Source organism: Chlorocebus sabaeus, chromosome 20, assembly GCF_047675955.1.
Source record: "Chlorocebus sabaeus isolate Y175 chromosome 20, mChlSab1.0.hap1, whole genome shotgun sequence".
NCBI lineage: Eukaryota > Metazoa > Chordata > Mammalia > Primates > Cercopithecidae > Chlorocebus > Chlorocebus sabaeus.
Window position 1 is genome coordinate 43504072 of NC_132923.1, and position 14921 is coordinate 43518992.

General features: G+C 37.4%; 1 protein-coding gene across 5 annotated transcripts in view; it reads right to left on the minus strand.

Annotated features, from left to right (window-relative positions):
* Positions 1-14921, minus strand: part of MTF2 (metal response element binding transcription factor 2) — a 58739-nt gene that overhangs the window by 20927 nt on the left and 22891 nt on the right. For 2 of the 5 annotated variants that reach the window (XM_007977939.3, XM_007977938.3), the window contains exons 2-6: positions 7413-7611; positions 7216-7297; positions 3074-3169; positions 2758-2858; positions 2232-2380 (exon numbers count right to left, since the gene is read on the minus strand). In XM_007977939.3, the coding sequence (XP_007976130.2) occupies positions 2232-2380; positions 2758-2858; positions 3074-3169; positions 7216-7297; positions 7413-7611 (627 nt within the window). The remainder of the gene's footprint in view (positions 1-2231; positions 2381-2757; positions 2859-3073; positions 3170-7215; positions 7298-7412; positions 7612-14921) is intronic. The other 3 variants (XM_007977940.3, XM_007977941.3, XM_038003082.2) reach the window with 3 other exon arrangements.

A 14921-nucleotide genomic window follows, 5' to 3' on the forward strand; every position in this document is an offset into this window, starting at 1 on the left:
TAAGTAAAACTGGTGTCTCCCTATGTTGCCCAAGCTGGTCTCCAATTCCCGGGCCCAGGCCTGTCCTCGGCCTCCCAAAGTGATGGGATCACATGCGACAGCCACCATGCCAGGACTCTTGCATTTTTTTCGCATCAATTCTCTAAACCCCAGGAGGGGTCAGATTCAGAGGTATTGTTGTTTGCCCCAAATATCAAATTGCCTTAGGCAGCTTTCAGATTATAAACATTCTACTTTATATCTTTACTGTGTCTCTATTATTCTTGTCAATATAATAAAAAGAATATAACGATTTAATAAACCTGCTTAACATTAATATAAATCTAACCTAAGACTCTACCAGGTAAAAAGGCTTTTTGACAGGTTTAACTGTATTTCAGTGTATGGTCTACAGATCTGTTTGAGAAAGCTAAAGATGCTAAAATTGAATCTTCATCTAAGAAATGTATCTTCTCTTTTCAGTTAGCACATGGATTTTGGGTTTAAGAGATAGGGCCACATTGCTACATTGACCAAGCTAGACTTCAGAGTTCAAAGGATCCTCCTACCTCAGCCTCCCAAGTATCTGGCAGTACAGCTACACACCACCACACCCAGCTAGTATGTGGTTTTGATACGGTTATCTTTATTTGAAAATAATAAAAGGCACCATTTCCAAACAGAGGTATACCTTGATTCAGTCTATCAGCACTATTTTTCTAGGTTCATGTGCTCACCTTACGTCTCTGTGTCACATTTTGGAAATTCCCATAATATTTCAAACTTTTTCATTACTATTAACATTATATCTTTCATGGTGATCAGTGGTCTTTGATGTTATTACTATAACTATTTTGGGCCACCAAAAACTGTGCCCACATAAGATGGCAAACTTAATCACTGAATGTTGTATGTGTTCTGACCACTACCAACCAGCCAGTACCCATCCTTCTCCCTCTCCTCAAGCTTCCTATAACTTGAGACACAACAATATTGCAATCAGGCTAATTAATAATTGTACAGTGGGGGCCAGGCGTGGTGATCATGCTTGTAATTCCAGCACCTTGGGAGGCCAAGGTGGGAGAATTACTTGAGGCCAGGAGTTGGAGACCAACATGGACAAATAGCAAGACTCCATTTCCACAAAAAAAATTTAAAACTAGCTGGGTGTGGTGGTACATGCCTATGGTCTCACCTACTCAGGAGGCTGAGATGGAAGGACTGCTTGAGCCCAGTTCAATGCTGGAGTGAGCTATAACCATGCCACTGCACTCCAGCCTAGGTAACAGAGCAAGAACCTGTCTCAAAAAAAAAAAATCTTACAATGGCCTCTAAGTGTTCAAATGAAAGGAAGAGTCACAAGTCCCTAAATTTAAATCAAACATTAGGCAGGTATGTCAAAAGCCAAAATAGGCTAAAAGCTAGGCCTCATGCACCAAACAGTTGGCCAAGTTATATATGCAAAGAAAAAGTTCTGGAAGAAAATGAAAGTGCTACTCCAGGCCAGGGTGGCTCAGGCCTGTAATTCCAGCCAGCTTTGGGAGGCCAAGGTAGGAGGACTACTTGAGGCCAGGAGTTCAAGAACAGCCTGGGCAACATAGCAAGAACCTGCCTTTACAAAAAAAAATACCTTTTAAAATTAGCCAGGTGTAGTGGCACGTCTGTGGTCCTAGCTACTTGGGAGGCTGAGGCAGGAGGATCACTTGAGCCCAAAAGTTCAATGCTGCAGTGAGCTATGATCATGTCACTGCATACTACAATCTGTGCCCTATCGCTTTAAGAAAGAAATGAAAATACATAGAAGAAAGCAGTAATCTGTCTGTGAAAAAATTCCGTGTTGATTTTACGTTTAAAAAAACTTGTCTTTTACTCTTCCATTCAAATTATAATATTAAATATACCATTTTCTAAATGGTCAATCACATTAAATATGACATTCAATGAAACTACTGATACTGAACCCCTGCAGTAAATGTTTTCCCTCAATAGTTAACTTTATGACAATATTTATAATTCACTTTAAATTTCCAGAATATAAGACTTATACACATATTTTTTAATGTGTGGATATGATAAAAAACTAGACAAAAATTATTTTTTTATGAAAATAATAGATTTTCCCCCTTGTTTTCTTCACTGATGTGTTCATGCAGTTGCAATTCATCATCACTCACACAACATAATCAAGAAAAATAGATAAGGCAAGCAAATAAAAATTACTTAAAGGGAATTACATAAGTGTATTTACTTACTCTCCAGGGCCTCCACAATAGCAGTAACACTGCTGGACATTGGTTTTATGACCTGCATCCCATTCAAGGTCTGCCACACTATAGGGTAATGTCTGCTTCATGACTTGCAATGCTTTGGCATTTGGTCCTTTCTTAAGCGCACCACCCCTCTACATTAGAGGAAAAAAAATGTGAAAGAGTGAAGGCTAAAATTTTAAACACAATTCTATACTTTAAAAATGACTCTGACACTTCTGGAGAAATTTCCTTTCCAAACTTTTACCATATCACAAACTGTGTGATTAATAATAATCTCTATTTTTCTTTTCTTCTTTCAAATTACTGCACCAATTCCCATATTACTATCATCAAGTAAGTGAAAGCATCATTAAAAAGTCACTTAAGTATCATTAGTCAAATAAATAGCACCTCTTTCTACCCAGCATTCATTGCTCATTTCATTCAAACTTTCAGTGTACACAATCATTATGTTGATAATGTCTTACAGATTCCATCAGGGCTTTAGCCCAAAACACTTAAAATATACCTTTGTTGTTGTTGCAAAAACACACTGCCGACAGAGCCATTTTTCATCTGAATCAATCACACTGGAATCAATATGAGGTGTGTGACACAACTGATGATATCCTTAATATCAAAAAAAGCATAAAGCAAATTCTATTTCATTAATACTTTCAATACAATTTCAAGATGCATTTTAGTAGTATTTCCTACATTAATATAATTAATAAACAGGATAATAATTTCAAATTATCAATGTAAAGTATTTTTAGTCATTAATCTTCAACATAGGCATTCAGTATGTAACAGCTTTTCCACAAGATTAAAAGAAATCATGTTACCTTGGCCACACTTGTCACATATAACCATTTCATTGGGAGCTTCTGAATACTCTTCTTGACATATTGTACAGACCATTTCCCCACTTCCAGTGGCTCCTAAAATATTTAAAACACATTTAAAAAGAGACATAAAAAATTCCATATAACAAAACCACTTTTATGACTCAATAGGCAGCACATATGGACAATGTTTGCTAAGTATATTATAATGCTTCACAAGACAAAGTACACAAAATGGTATCTCTCTGTTCTCTGTATTCTTTCTACCTTTAACTTAACATGCCTGTCTACTTTCATAATTTAATCTGCTTTTTGGCAGAAGGCATAATTTAAACTACTCTCAAGCATCTTCCCTTATTACTCATTTCTCATATTCCCACTCTTAAAGGTGAAGATGGAGATGAGGGATGGGCGACAGCAGGTAGAGGAGGTTTGTGAACACTAGAGCTACTTTACAGAACACTTATCTATTCATGTACATACATTCACTTATCCTACATCACTAATATCATGAAATTAAAGAAAAAAAGAAAGGAAGATATGTAAACTACCTCTTTCTCTCTGAATTCAGAGCATTTCCTTTTACTTACTAATTTATTAAACAGGTTGAACAGTAATTATTTAATCTCCAGCTTCTGAAATCTGAAAATATGGTATCCAATAATGTACCCTAACAAAATACCATTGCAACAAAATTTGGGGGTCCTACAATTAATTATTTTTTTTTTAGCAGAACAAGTAACTTATTTCTTCCTTAGACATTTTTATTCTAAAAAAAAAACACACAAAATTTATAATACAATTTACCACCCTAACACATTATCATTTCCAGTATTCTCATCTTATCTGTTTCAATGGAGTCAAATTCACAACACACACTTTATGTACATAACAACAGAAACTTACAATTTTGTGCTATGGGCCAAACACTGTGTAGGCTCTTGATATATTTTGTTTAATCCTACAACTAACTTATAAATATACTATTTACAGAGAAGAACTGAGGCTCAGACAAAGTAACTAATCCAAAGACCCTGAGAAAACATCAAGACTAGGATTCAAACCCAGATGTGCCAAAATCCATGCTCTCTCCACTACAAGATACTTCATCAATACAACCTAATATTTCTTCTATCAAAAGCATTTTTCACACAGCTAGTTTTCAAAATTGTTAAGTTCTAATAGCTGCATAGTATTACATCTACAGAACCCAATTTACTTCATTATTACTCTACTCTCGGACATACAGGTTACCAACTGTTTTTCTTTTTTTGGAGAGGGGGAATCTGTCTTTTGTATTTCTGCTATTTGTTTGTTTTGGTCTCTCATCCTCCTGCTTTGTTTGCTTCCTTTTATTTTTCCCCTCAGATAGGGTCTTGCTGTGTCATCCAGGCTGGAGTGCAGTGGCACAGTCACAGCTCACTGCAGCCTTGACTTCCCGAGCCCAAGCAATGCCCCCACCTCAGCCTCCCAAGTAACTGGAACCACGGGCGTGTGCCACCATGCCTGTCTATTTTTTTTTTTTTTTTTTTTTTTGTAGAGACAGGATCTCCCTGTGTTGCCCAAGCTAGTCTCAAATTCCTAGGCTCAAGCAATCCTCCTGCCTCTGCCTCCCAAAGCACTGGGATTACAGACATAAGGCACTGAGCCCAGCTGTTTGCTTCTTGGTACACCTCATCAAAGGTGGTCTCCCATAGCTTCTGGGTTTATGGTTCCGGTCAGGAGAGCAACCAGATTAAGCCTGGGAACTCTCTGTGAAAATTTACAATTCCCTGGAAATGGAACGACAGCCCCCCTAGGGTAGGTGCCTGACCTGACTCTCACTGTAACTACCTGGACTAATGAGGGAGAAGGCAATTCCTCAGAAAAGGGGGGTAGTGAGGTAGTGACCCAAGAAACAATCCCAAAGAAGCTGGGAATTAACTTTTACTTGTGTAATCAAATATATATATATATATTTTTACCATCAAGTTTACAAGAACCTTCCTATAAGCTTGGTAATCTTCTATAGTCTCCCTTACTCTAAATCTAATTGACTAGAAAGCCTTGGCCATTTCATCTTAGAAATACCAAATTTATTGTTGTTGTTAAAATAAAGCTCAGGAAACATTTTTCACCTAGTATTTTTTGAATTACTTCTTATGAATAAACTGCTAGAAATGAGTCTATTAGATAATTATAAACTTTTGCACTTAATGCAAATGCTAAACAACCAAAATAGAAATTTACACTGCCACCAGCAATGCAAGAGGATATCATTTCACAGAAACCAAAATAGCATTAGATGCTAAGATTTAAAACCCTCTTACATTTATGTAACAGTTATAACACGATATATTTTACCCTGTTGACTACTAATATTTTTCTTTATGTAAAATTTTTAAAAGAAACTCATTCGATAAATATAATTTATTAAGTTTTGAAATGTATTATTGGCAGGTTTCTTAGAGGGAAGAAAACTACTAAACCCACTCCTCACTGAAATATGCCATAACGCAGGTTTCAGATTCATTTATTCATTTTTATAGCAACTACGAGTTTCATATGTGCTACTATCAGGGTGCTAAGAGTTAAATGACCAGGAGCAATCCTTTGTAATTCCAGGAACAGCAAAAGGAACCAGTGAAGAAAGAACAACCACAGAACATTAAACTGACATACTGGGTGCGGCACTTGTAGAACAGGAAAGGACCCCTCACACAACAACTTTCTATCTCTAGGTAACACTGGTTTTCTTCTTTTCTACCACTTTTAAAAGCAAAGAAGGAGAAGCAGAAAGGAGGAAGTGGACAAAAGGATGGACAGACCTATTACATTAAATCCACAGGAAACTCTAAAACATCTTTCAAAGCTGAAAGAAATACATAGCTAATGGAAGGGGAGTAAAAAGCAGCATAACATGTTTCACTGCTATTACAGAGAGACCTATGTTTACAAAATAATGGAAAAAGAATAATTTTGTGTGCAGAGTAGTAAGATCTGCTCAATATTAGTAGTGTTGGATATCTCCTATCCCTTTAAATCTTATGAGTCACACTTTTCTCTGGCTCCTCAATTTCAGATTCAAAATGTAATTTTAGTCCTTTAAACTAATCAGTCCAGAAACCATAAAAAGTTTCTCTAGAAAAACATTTTACCAGAGTAAAAGCTACTTAGTTCCCTACCTAAGCCCTGAGTACCAACTATACAGATGGTAATTAGAACATTTTCATTCCTTTACCAAAACTTTTTTATTATTTAAGAAACATTAGGAGTAAAGTCAAGAACTAAAACACAGCAGAAATCTACCATAAAATTGAACTTGGTATTCAAATATAAAACCCAATCGTTACTGTGGCAAGGTGTCTACCCTTTGGGGAGAAAATTTATCTCTTTTCTATGAGAATACAGAAAACACAGGTCTTAGTATAGGCCTATTAACCCAGCAAAAGGAAAACTAAAAGTAGGGCTTTAATGACAGCTAAAATACTCAGGTTTTCAGTAAACACTGGTAATTTTTAAAAGTGCTTTGCATGAATGAGGTACCTGGAAAAAACATCTATATTTAGCAGATGCTAAAAGCATGAAAATAATCATAGTTTCTAATAATAGAAATCATCACAAGAAGCATACCTATAACCAAACCAAGGCATACTTGTATTCATTTTTACTGGCACACAAATATAGCCTCATTTTCCCATTTAAACATAAAAAATCCATAACTAAATGGTAATTTTAAACCACTCTTAACGAATATTTCTATTATTCTAAATCAGTTTTATATGTCCTAATTTCCCAAATCATCTGACAAATAGTATGCTCCCAATAAACACTTGCTTTCTACAAATATAAGCAAGTAACAGTTGAATTGAATACCAAACTGTTACTGAGATTAGATTAGTTACCAAAGATTTTTCTTCAAAGTTCTTAGAAGGGTCTTAATATAGCTTACAGGTATAAATTACTGATGTATTTATCCTCTAGAGTATTCTTGTTCTTCTTATGGACTATAATAAAGACTACGCTGATTTTTTAACCTCTCCTCAGAAGTAATACTGAGTTACGTAAATACACTGTATTCAACAGACAACATCATAGTATGACAAGTTGAAGAAAATCAAATTTTAATTTAAATCATGTTCAAGAGAAATAGTAGCACCTGCCTGTTTGAATGTCCTTCCAGAGAACCCAGGATTTAGAACTGTCTTCAAATATGATGAAGCAGCTCTGTTTCAATATGTTTATCTGCAATACAGAGAAATACTTAACAGTGATCTCTTAAAATTAAAAACATGAAGTTATATTAAGATTATTAAATGCTTACTGCAAAAACAGCAAAAGATACATTAAAGTAACTTGCCTTTTTGATAGTGCCAAGATAAAACAAGCCATCTGACCATCTAGCTAGGACATCCTGACCCTCTTCAAATTTACATGCTGGCTTTTTGGCTTTATGTCCATCCTGTAAAGACAGCTTGGTCAAGGATGTTGGGGTCTTTTGGTTTCGACGTAAAGGAGACCGCTTGTGGACCAGTGAATTACCTGCCCCTGTAGAGTCTCTGTTTAGAGAATAAAATACCATATATAAGACTTACTTATAGAGCTTATTTTATACCAGTGGGATATTTTATATGTTAAAGTTTTTCATTTGTTAAAAACCTTAAGACAAAGAAAAATATAAAAAGTACCTCAAATCATAAATACTCTCCAAACAAAGCAGTTTAAAACAAAATGATAACAATTCTCAATATCCATTCATTGCCTACTCTAAGTGAGGCCAAGACTCAGCAAACACTCCAAGATAACACATTCAAGGCAGCTGTCATCAAAATAACAGCTTTATGTTGAGGTACGCAGGCCATGGTCATGAGCAAATAATGTCTTGAATCTCAAGACTGGGTTTAGTTAAAGAATAAAAGTGAATTACATTTTAATCTCTTGATTATGCCACATGCAGTTAAGACACACTAACCAGTGACTTCAAGGGATAGCTAGGTGTTATTCACACTTTTCACACTCAAAGGAAGGGCAGTCAGGACCTTCTCCTTACAGGGAATCACTACTGAACTAAGCAAACATGCAGACTGAGAGTTTAAAAAAAAAAAAAATTGATAACCAGCAATTTCATTAAATTATACACAAATAGAAAGTACACTATAAGGCCAGGTGCGATGGCTCATGCCTGTAATCCCAGCACTTTGGGAGGCTGAGGCGGATCACCTGAGGCCAGGAGTTCAAGACCAGCCTAGCCAACATGGTGAAACCCTGTCTCTACTAAAAAATACAAAAAGTAGCCGGGCGTGGTGGTACACACCTGTGATCCCAGCTACTGGGGAGGCTGAAGCAGGAGAATCATTTGAACCCAGGAGGTGGAGGTTGCAGTGAGCTAAAATCACACCACTGCACTCCAGCCTGGGCAACATAGCAAGACTCTTGTCTCAAAAAAAAAAAAAAAAAAAGGAAAGTACACTATAAGAGTACTTAAAGGCAAAAAAAAAAACAAAAAAACATTAAATACTGTGAAATTACATTATAACTTAAGTATTAAACATTCCATAAACAGCAAAGCATACCACCATCAACTTTCTTAAAAGTAACAAAGCAGTGCTTGGTTTCACTCTTCCAAATTAGATTTTTCACTAATTAAACATACAGTGACATGTAAAACTAGATAGACAATAATTCTAAAAATAACATAAAAGTTTAGTAAAAATAAAATGAGCAGGAAAATTAAAGAAAAAAGTTTCAAAAAGTTCCTAAGTATTAGGAATATCTAATTTCAATACCTAAAAATATAGAAATTCTGGGAAACCCTGTCACATGCTAAAACACGGATGAACCCTGAAGACATTATGCTAAGTGAAATAAGCCAGACAAAATGGACAATTATTCCACTTATATGAGGTACCTAGACACTCAAAGTCATAGAGATGGAAAACAGAATGGTGACCAACTGCTAGGAAGAATGGGGAGCAGGGAGTTAGTGTTTAATGGGTACAGTGTTTCAGTTTGAAAGAAATAAATTTTAAAGATATCCAAAGAAATAACTGGTACCTTCCCAAATTTGCTGAAAAACATTATCTACACATCCAAGCAGCTCAACAAATTCCAAGTAGGATAAATGCAAAGAGATCTACACCCAGCCACATCATAGTAAAAATGCTGAAAGGCAAAAAAAAAAAAAAAAAATCTTGAAAGCAACAAGAGAAATACAATATATCACGTACAAGGAAACCCCAATAAGATTAACAGTTGACTTGTCATCAGAAACAATAAAGGCCAGAAGGCAGTGAGATGACATATTCAAAGTATGCAGGCTGCAGGGAATGGGTGCTGTCACCAGAGAATCTTATATCCAGCAAAACTATCTTTCAAAAATGAAGGTGAAATACACACTCCCAGATAAACAAAAACTGAATTTGTTATTAGCAGAGACATCTTACAATGAATACTACTATGACTGAAATCAATAAACCCAGAAAGAAATTCAAATACATGTATGTACACAAACACACACACACACACAAAAGAACACCAACAAAAGTAATTATAAAATACAGCATAAATGCATATTCCCTCCAAAGCAAGTATACAAAACAATATGTACATAATTGTTAGACCCATAATATACAGAAATGTAATATATTTGGCAATAATAGCACAAAGGAAGTGTATAGGAGCAAAACTGTTTCAACCGTTTCAAAGAAATGACACAAGGCCAAGTGCAACGTGGCTCACGCCTGTAATCCCAGCACTTTGGGAGGCTGAGGCAGGAGGATTCCGAGTTCAAGAGCAGCCTGGGCAACACCGGGAGAATGTCTCTAAAAAAATTAAAAAATAAAAATTAGCCAGGCATTGTGGCATGTGCCTGTGGTCCCAGGTACTCAGGAGTCTGGGGTGAGAGGACTATATGAGGCTAGGAGGTCAAGACTGCAGTGAGCTGTGATTGTGCCACTGCACTCAGCCTGAGCAACAGAGAGAGAACCTGTCAAAAGAAAAGAAGAAAAGAAAAGAGAAAAATGGAAGGAAGAACGGACACAAGATGCTAACTTGAATTCACAGGAACAAACAAACAAACAAACAAAAAAGGTAAATAAGGTAAATATAAAACATAGATTGTCACTTCAAGAAAATACCTGCCTTATACAGAACTCAGTGGCTGTTTCAAGTAAAAATAGGGTTCCATGAAAAAGCTGCTAGTTCAGCTGGCAACTCAAACAATGCACAAGTACCTTATGCCATTTCTACTTTATCACACATATTAAAAACCTGGCCGGCACAGTGGCTCATGCCTGTAATTCCAGCATTTTGGAAGGCCGAGGCAGGTGAATCACTTGAGGCCAGGAGTTCAAGACAAGCCTGGCCAACATGGTGAAACCCCCTATCTCTACTAAAAATACAAAGTTAGCCAGGCGTGGTGGCATGTGCCTATAATCCCAGCTACTCAGGAGGCTGAGGCAGGAGAACTGCTTGAGCCTGGAAGGCGGACACTGCAGTGAGCCAAGATCACACCACTGCACTCCAGCCTAGGCAACAGGGCAAAACTACGTCTCAAAAAAAAAAAAAAAATTCTTAAGTGAAATAAGGTTTGGGGGTGTATGTATATATATATACACACACATATATATACACACACACACACACATACATATATATGTGTGTGTGTTTATGTTTTTTACTGTTAGTACACAACGAAGAATACAAGTACAGTTAGATGCCACTGCCTTGATTCATGCTAAGGCACAAAGCAATTTTATCTAACATTGTTTTTCTGTACCACAGTCAGTTGTGAGGAGAAGGCACTTTCGGTAGTGTAATTACAGGGGTTAAAAAGTTTAAATGTTTGACAAGATCAGTGCAAGAGAACATAAGTAAAAATGCAGGAAGAATCACAATGAATTCTCTATCATCAGGGATGCTCAAGGAGAGGGTAATACTCCTCTTTCTCTAGACTTTGAAACAATTTAATGCCTTCACAGTATGGGAATAACTCTATTAGCTGTCAACTTTGAAAAAAGCTTTAAGGGGCAGGGTGCAGTGGCTCACACCTGTAATCCCAGCACTTTGGGAGGCCGAGGCGGGCAGATCACCCAAGGTCAGGAGTTCGAGACCAGCCTGACCAACATGGAGAAACCCCGTCTCTACTAGAAACACAAAATTAGCCTGGCGTGGTAGCGCATGTATGTAATCCCAGCTACCCAAGAGGCTGAGGCAGGAGAATCTCTTGAACCCAGGAGGTGGAGGTTGCAGTGAGCTGACATCACGCCATTGCACTCCAGCCTGGGCAACAAGAGCAAAACTCTGTCTCAAAAAAACAACAACAAAAAAGCTAAGTTCAGTGTTCACTTGACGGATTTTGCCTCCCTTCAGTTAAAAAAGAAAAAAAAAATAGCCAAAGCCTGAACAATAATTAATCACGGGTGAAAAATGACCTCAGTAGAATGCCATGGCAGGTCTCTGTTAAGACCTAGAATCTTCCAACTTCAAAGTAGAAATTGTACAAAAATAAAAATTGCAAACATTCCCAGTTTCATATGCTTTGCGATTACTTCAATAAATTATCCGCTTTTCTCAGGATAGCAAGGTCTGTCTCTGTCTTACTCTCCACCGTACTACTCCCACTGCATAGCACATCCTCAGGTCATAAGGTATAAAACATTTTTTTATTTTTCTATCTCCTTGTGTTTACGCTCTGCTTCTCCTAATATTTCTGGTGTGCTGTTTCTCAAATGAGACCTAACCTAATTATAGTTACCCTTGATTCCTTATGCCCCCGTCCTACCACCTACTCATTTTTTCCCTCCCATTCACAGCCAAACCCCCAGGAAAAAACTACTGAGACTACCAAGTACCTAATCCTACATTAAACATGCAACATATTCATGGCCAGGCATAGTGGCTCACGCCTGTAATTCCAGCACTTTGGGAGGCCAGGACAGGCGGATCACGAGGTCAGGAATTTGAGACCAGTTTGGCCAACATGGCAAAATCCCGTCTCTACTAAAAATACAAAAATTAGCTGGGCGTGGTGGTGGGCACCTGTAATCCCAGCTACTCAGAAGGCTGAGGCAGGAGAACTGCTTGAACCCAGGAGGCGGAGGTTGCAGTACCCGAGACCACACCATTGCACTCCAGCCTGGGCGACAAGAGCAAGACTCTGGTCTCAAAAAAAAAAAAACAAAAAGACCGCACAACATTCAACATATTCATTCACAAATCATTTTTGGGTCCCTATTATGAGCCACATACTGTGCCAGGCACTAGATATATAGAGGTAATTTAATACTCAGAGCACTGCTTTAGAGATATTTTTGCAGATTAGATTTTACAGATCCCTTTTTACATGAGGAAACTGCAACTGCAAGACAGATTATAACTTGATGAAGTTTACTATAGGATACAAACCAGAGCCAGCATTCAATAAATCTTCTCTCTGAGGACCCTCCCATTAGCATTCAACTATGCTTAAAAACTTGCAAGGATCTTGGGGGTCGGGGGTAGAATAAAATTCTCTTGATTCTTTGTGCTCCCTTTCCACTACTTCCTCCTCTTTCCTCCCATTCACAAGCAAATCTCCAGGGTAAATTTATACACACTTAATGTCTCCACTCCTATAGTCTCCTCCCCTTTTCAGTCTTCAGCCCACACCCACCAACCTCCCCCAAAACAGGGAATGTCTGTCTCTTATTCACACTTGTATCCTCAATCTCTGCATAGGGCATGACACATAAATGGTAGAAGGATTATGCAGAATTTATAAAGTTCAAGTCAAGAAACGCCTATATTTAAGGAGTTAAATTTTTTATCTAACCAATATTTAAGGAGTTTAACTTTTCATCTTTACTTTTTTTTTTTTTTTGAGATGGAGTCTCGCTCTGTCGCCAGGCTGGAGTGCAGTGGCGTGATCTCGGCTCACTGCAACCTCCACCTCCTGGGTTCAAGCGATTCTTGTGCCTCAGCCTCCCGGGTAGCTGGGATTACAGGTGCATGCTACCACGCCAGGTAATTTTTGTATTTTAATAGAGACAGGGCTTCACCATGTTGGCCAGAATGGTCTCAATCTCCTGACCTTGTGATCCGCCCGACTCGGCCTCCCAGAGTGCTGGGATTACAGACCTGAGCCACGGCGCCCGGGATACATTTTTAATCTAATGTCTCTAAGCACAAATCATCTATTTTGCTTTAAGTAAAAAACAGACTCTACTTTCATTCACATTTAAGACAAATACACATCAACCTTTTACCCACAGAAACATAAATACTATATAAAACTGCATTAATAGAGAGATCATTTGTGCCAGGCATGGTGGCTCACACCTTTAATCCTAGCATTTTGGGAGGCTGAGGCAGGAGGATCACTTGAGCCTAGGAATTTGAGACCAGCCTGGGCAACATAGAGAGACCTTGTCTCTACAAAAAAAAAATTATCTGGGTGTAGTGGCACACGCCTGTGGTCCCAGCTACTCAGGAGGCTGAGGTGGGAGGATCACTTGAGCCCAGGAGGTTGAGGCTTCAGTGAGCCATGATTTCATCAATGCACTCCAGCCTAGACAACAGAGCAAGATCCTGTAACAAAAACCAAAAAATACACACATAAATAACTTGTAAAAGTATTATCTTCTTTTAAAATTTCTGTCCAAAAAAACTTACAGAAAACAAAGCAAGAAAAGAGTACATTACCCATAATGCCACAACTCAAATATATGTAGGATAAACATCATTGTACATTTTCCTCTCCTAAGGGTTTTCCTCTATGCAGTTTCCCCCATCCCATTATTGTCACTGATTACTTCCCTCTTTGCTAGAAGATCTTTATTAGAAGCCAAATTAATTTTTCTAATTTTAGAATTTATCATTTCCTTTCTGATTACAAAGGTAAACATGCTGATGTTAGAATAATATAGAAACATACAGTTAAAAGTGAAAATTCTCCATGCAATCTCCCCCCACAAAAAAAAGTTAATCTCCTGATTTTTCTTATTTGTACTACATATCTATAATTCATATAAATGTTTTTAATAAAATACAGGACATTATATATATTGTTCTATAAATTTTCTCACATAACAATGTATCTTGAACAATGTGATTTCCATCTGTTATGTAAATATAAAATAAAAGCACATAAAATAATCTTTGCATCAGCTGCTAAACTGCTTTCCAACCATTACCCAACGGAGGAACATTTAGGATGTTTCCAACATTTTACCATTACCCAATGGAGGAACATTTAGGGTGTTTTCAATGTTTTAACATAAGCAGTAATATAAAGCTCATTCTTCTACATTCCCAACTACTATATAGGATAAATAATAAAGATAATTACTATATATATAACATACTATGTATATTTTTCCTTTTTATAATAGAAAATTACAAATGTAGACAAAACAAGTATAATGAATCAGCAAGTAACATCCAGTTTCAATTATAATTACTTTTTTTTTTTTTTTTTTTCTTGAGACAGTCTCACTGTGTCACCCAGGCTGAAGTGCAGCAGTGCGATCTCGGCTCACTGCAACCTCTGCCTCCCGGGTTCAAGCAATTCTCCTGTCTCAGCCTCCCAAGTAGCTGAGACTACAGGTGCCCACCACCATGCCCGGCTAATTTTTTTTGTAGTTTTTGCAAAGACAGGGTTTCACTATGTTGGCCAGGCTGGTCTTGCACTCCTGACCTTGTGATTTGCCCACCAAAGTGCTGGGATTACAGGTGTGAGCCACTGCACCTGGCCCATATAATCTCATGGCTAATATTATTTCATTTATATACCCATATCCCACCATCCTCATATTATGGGTATTTTTAAATATCATAGGGATTGTCAAATTATTCTCCCAAAAGGTACCACCAACTCACACTGTCACTACAC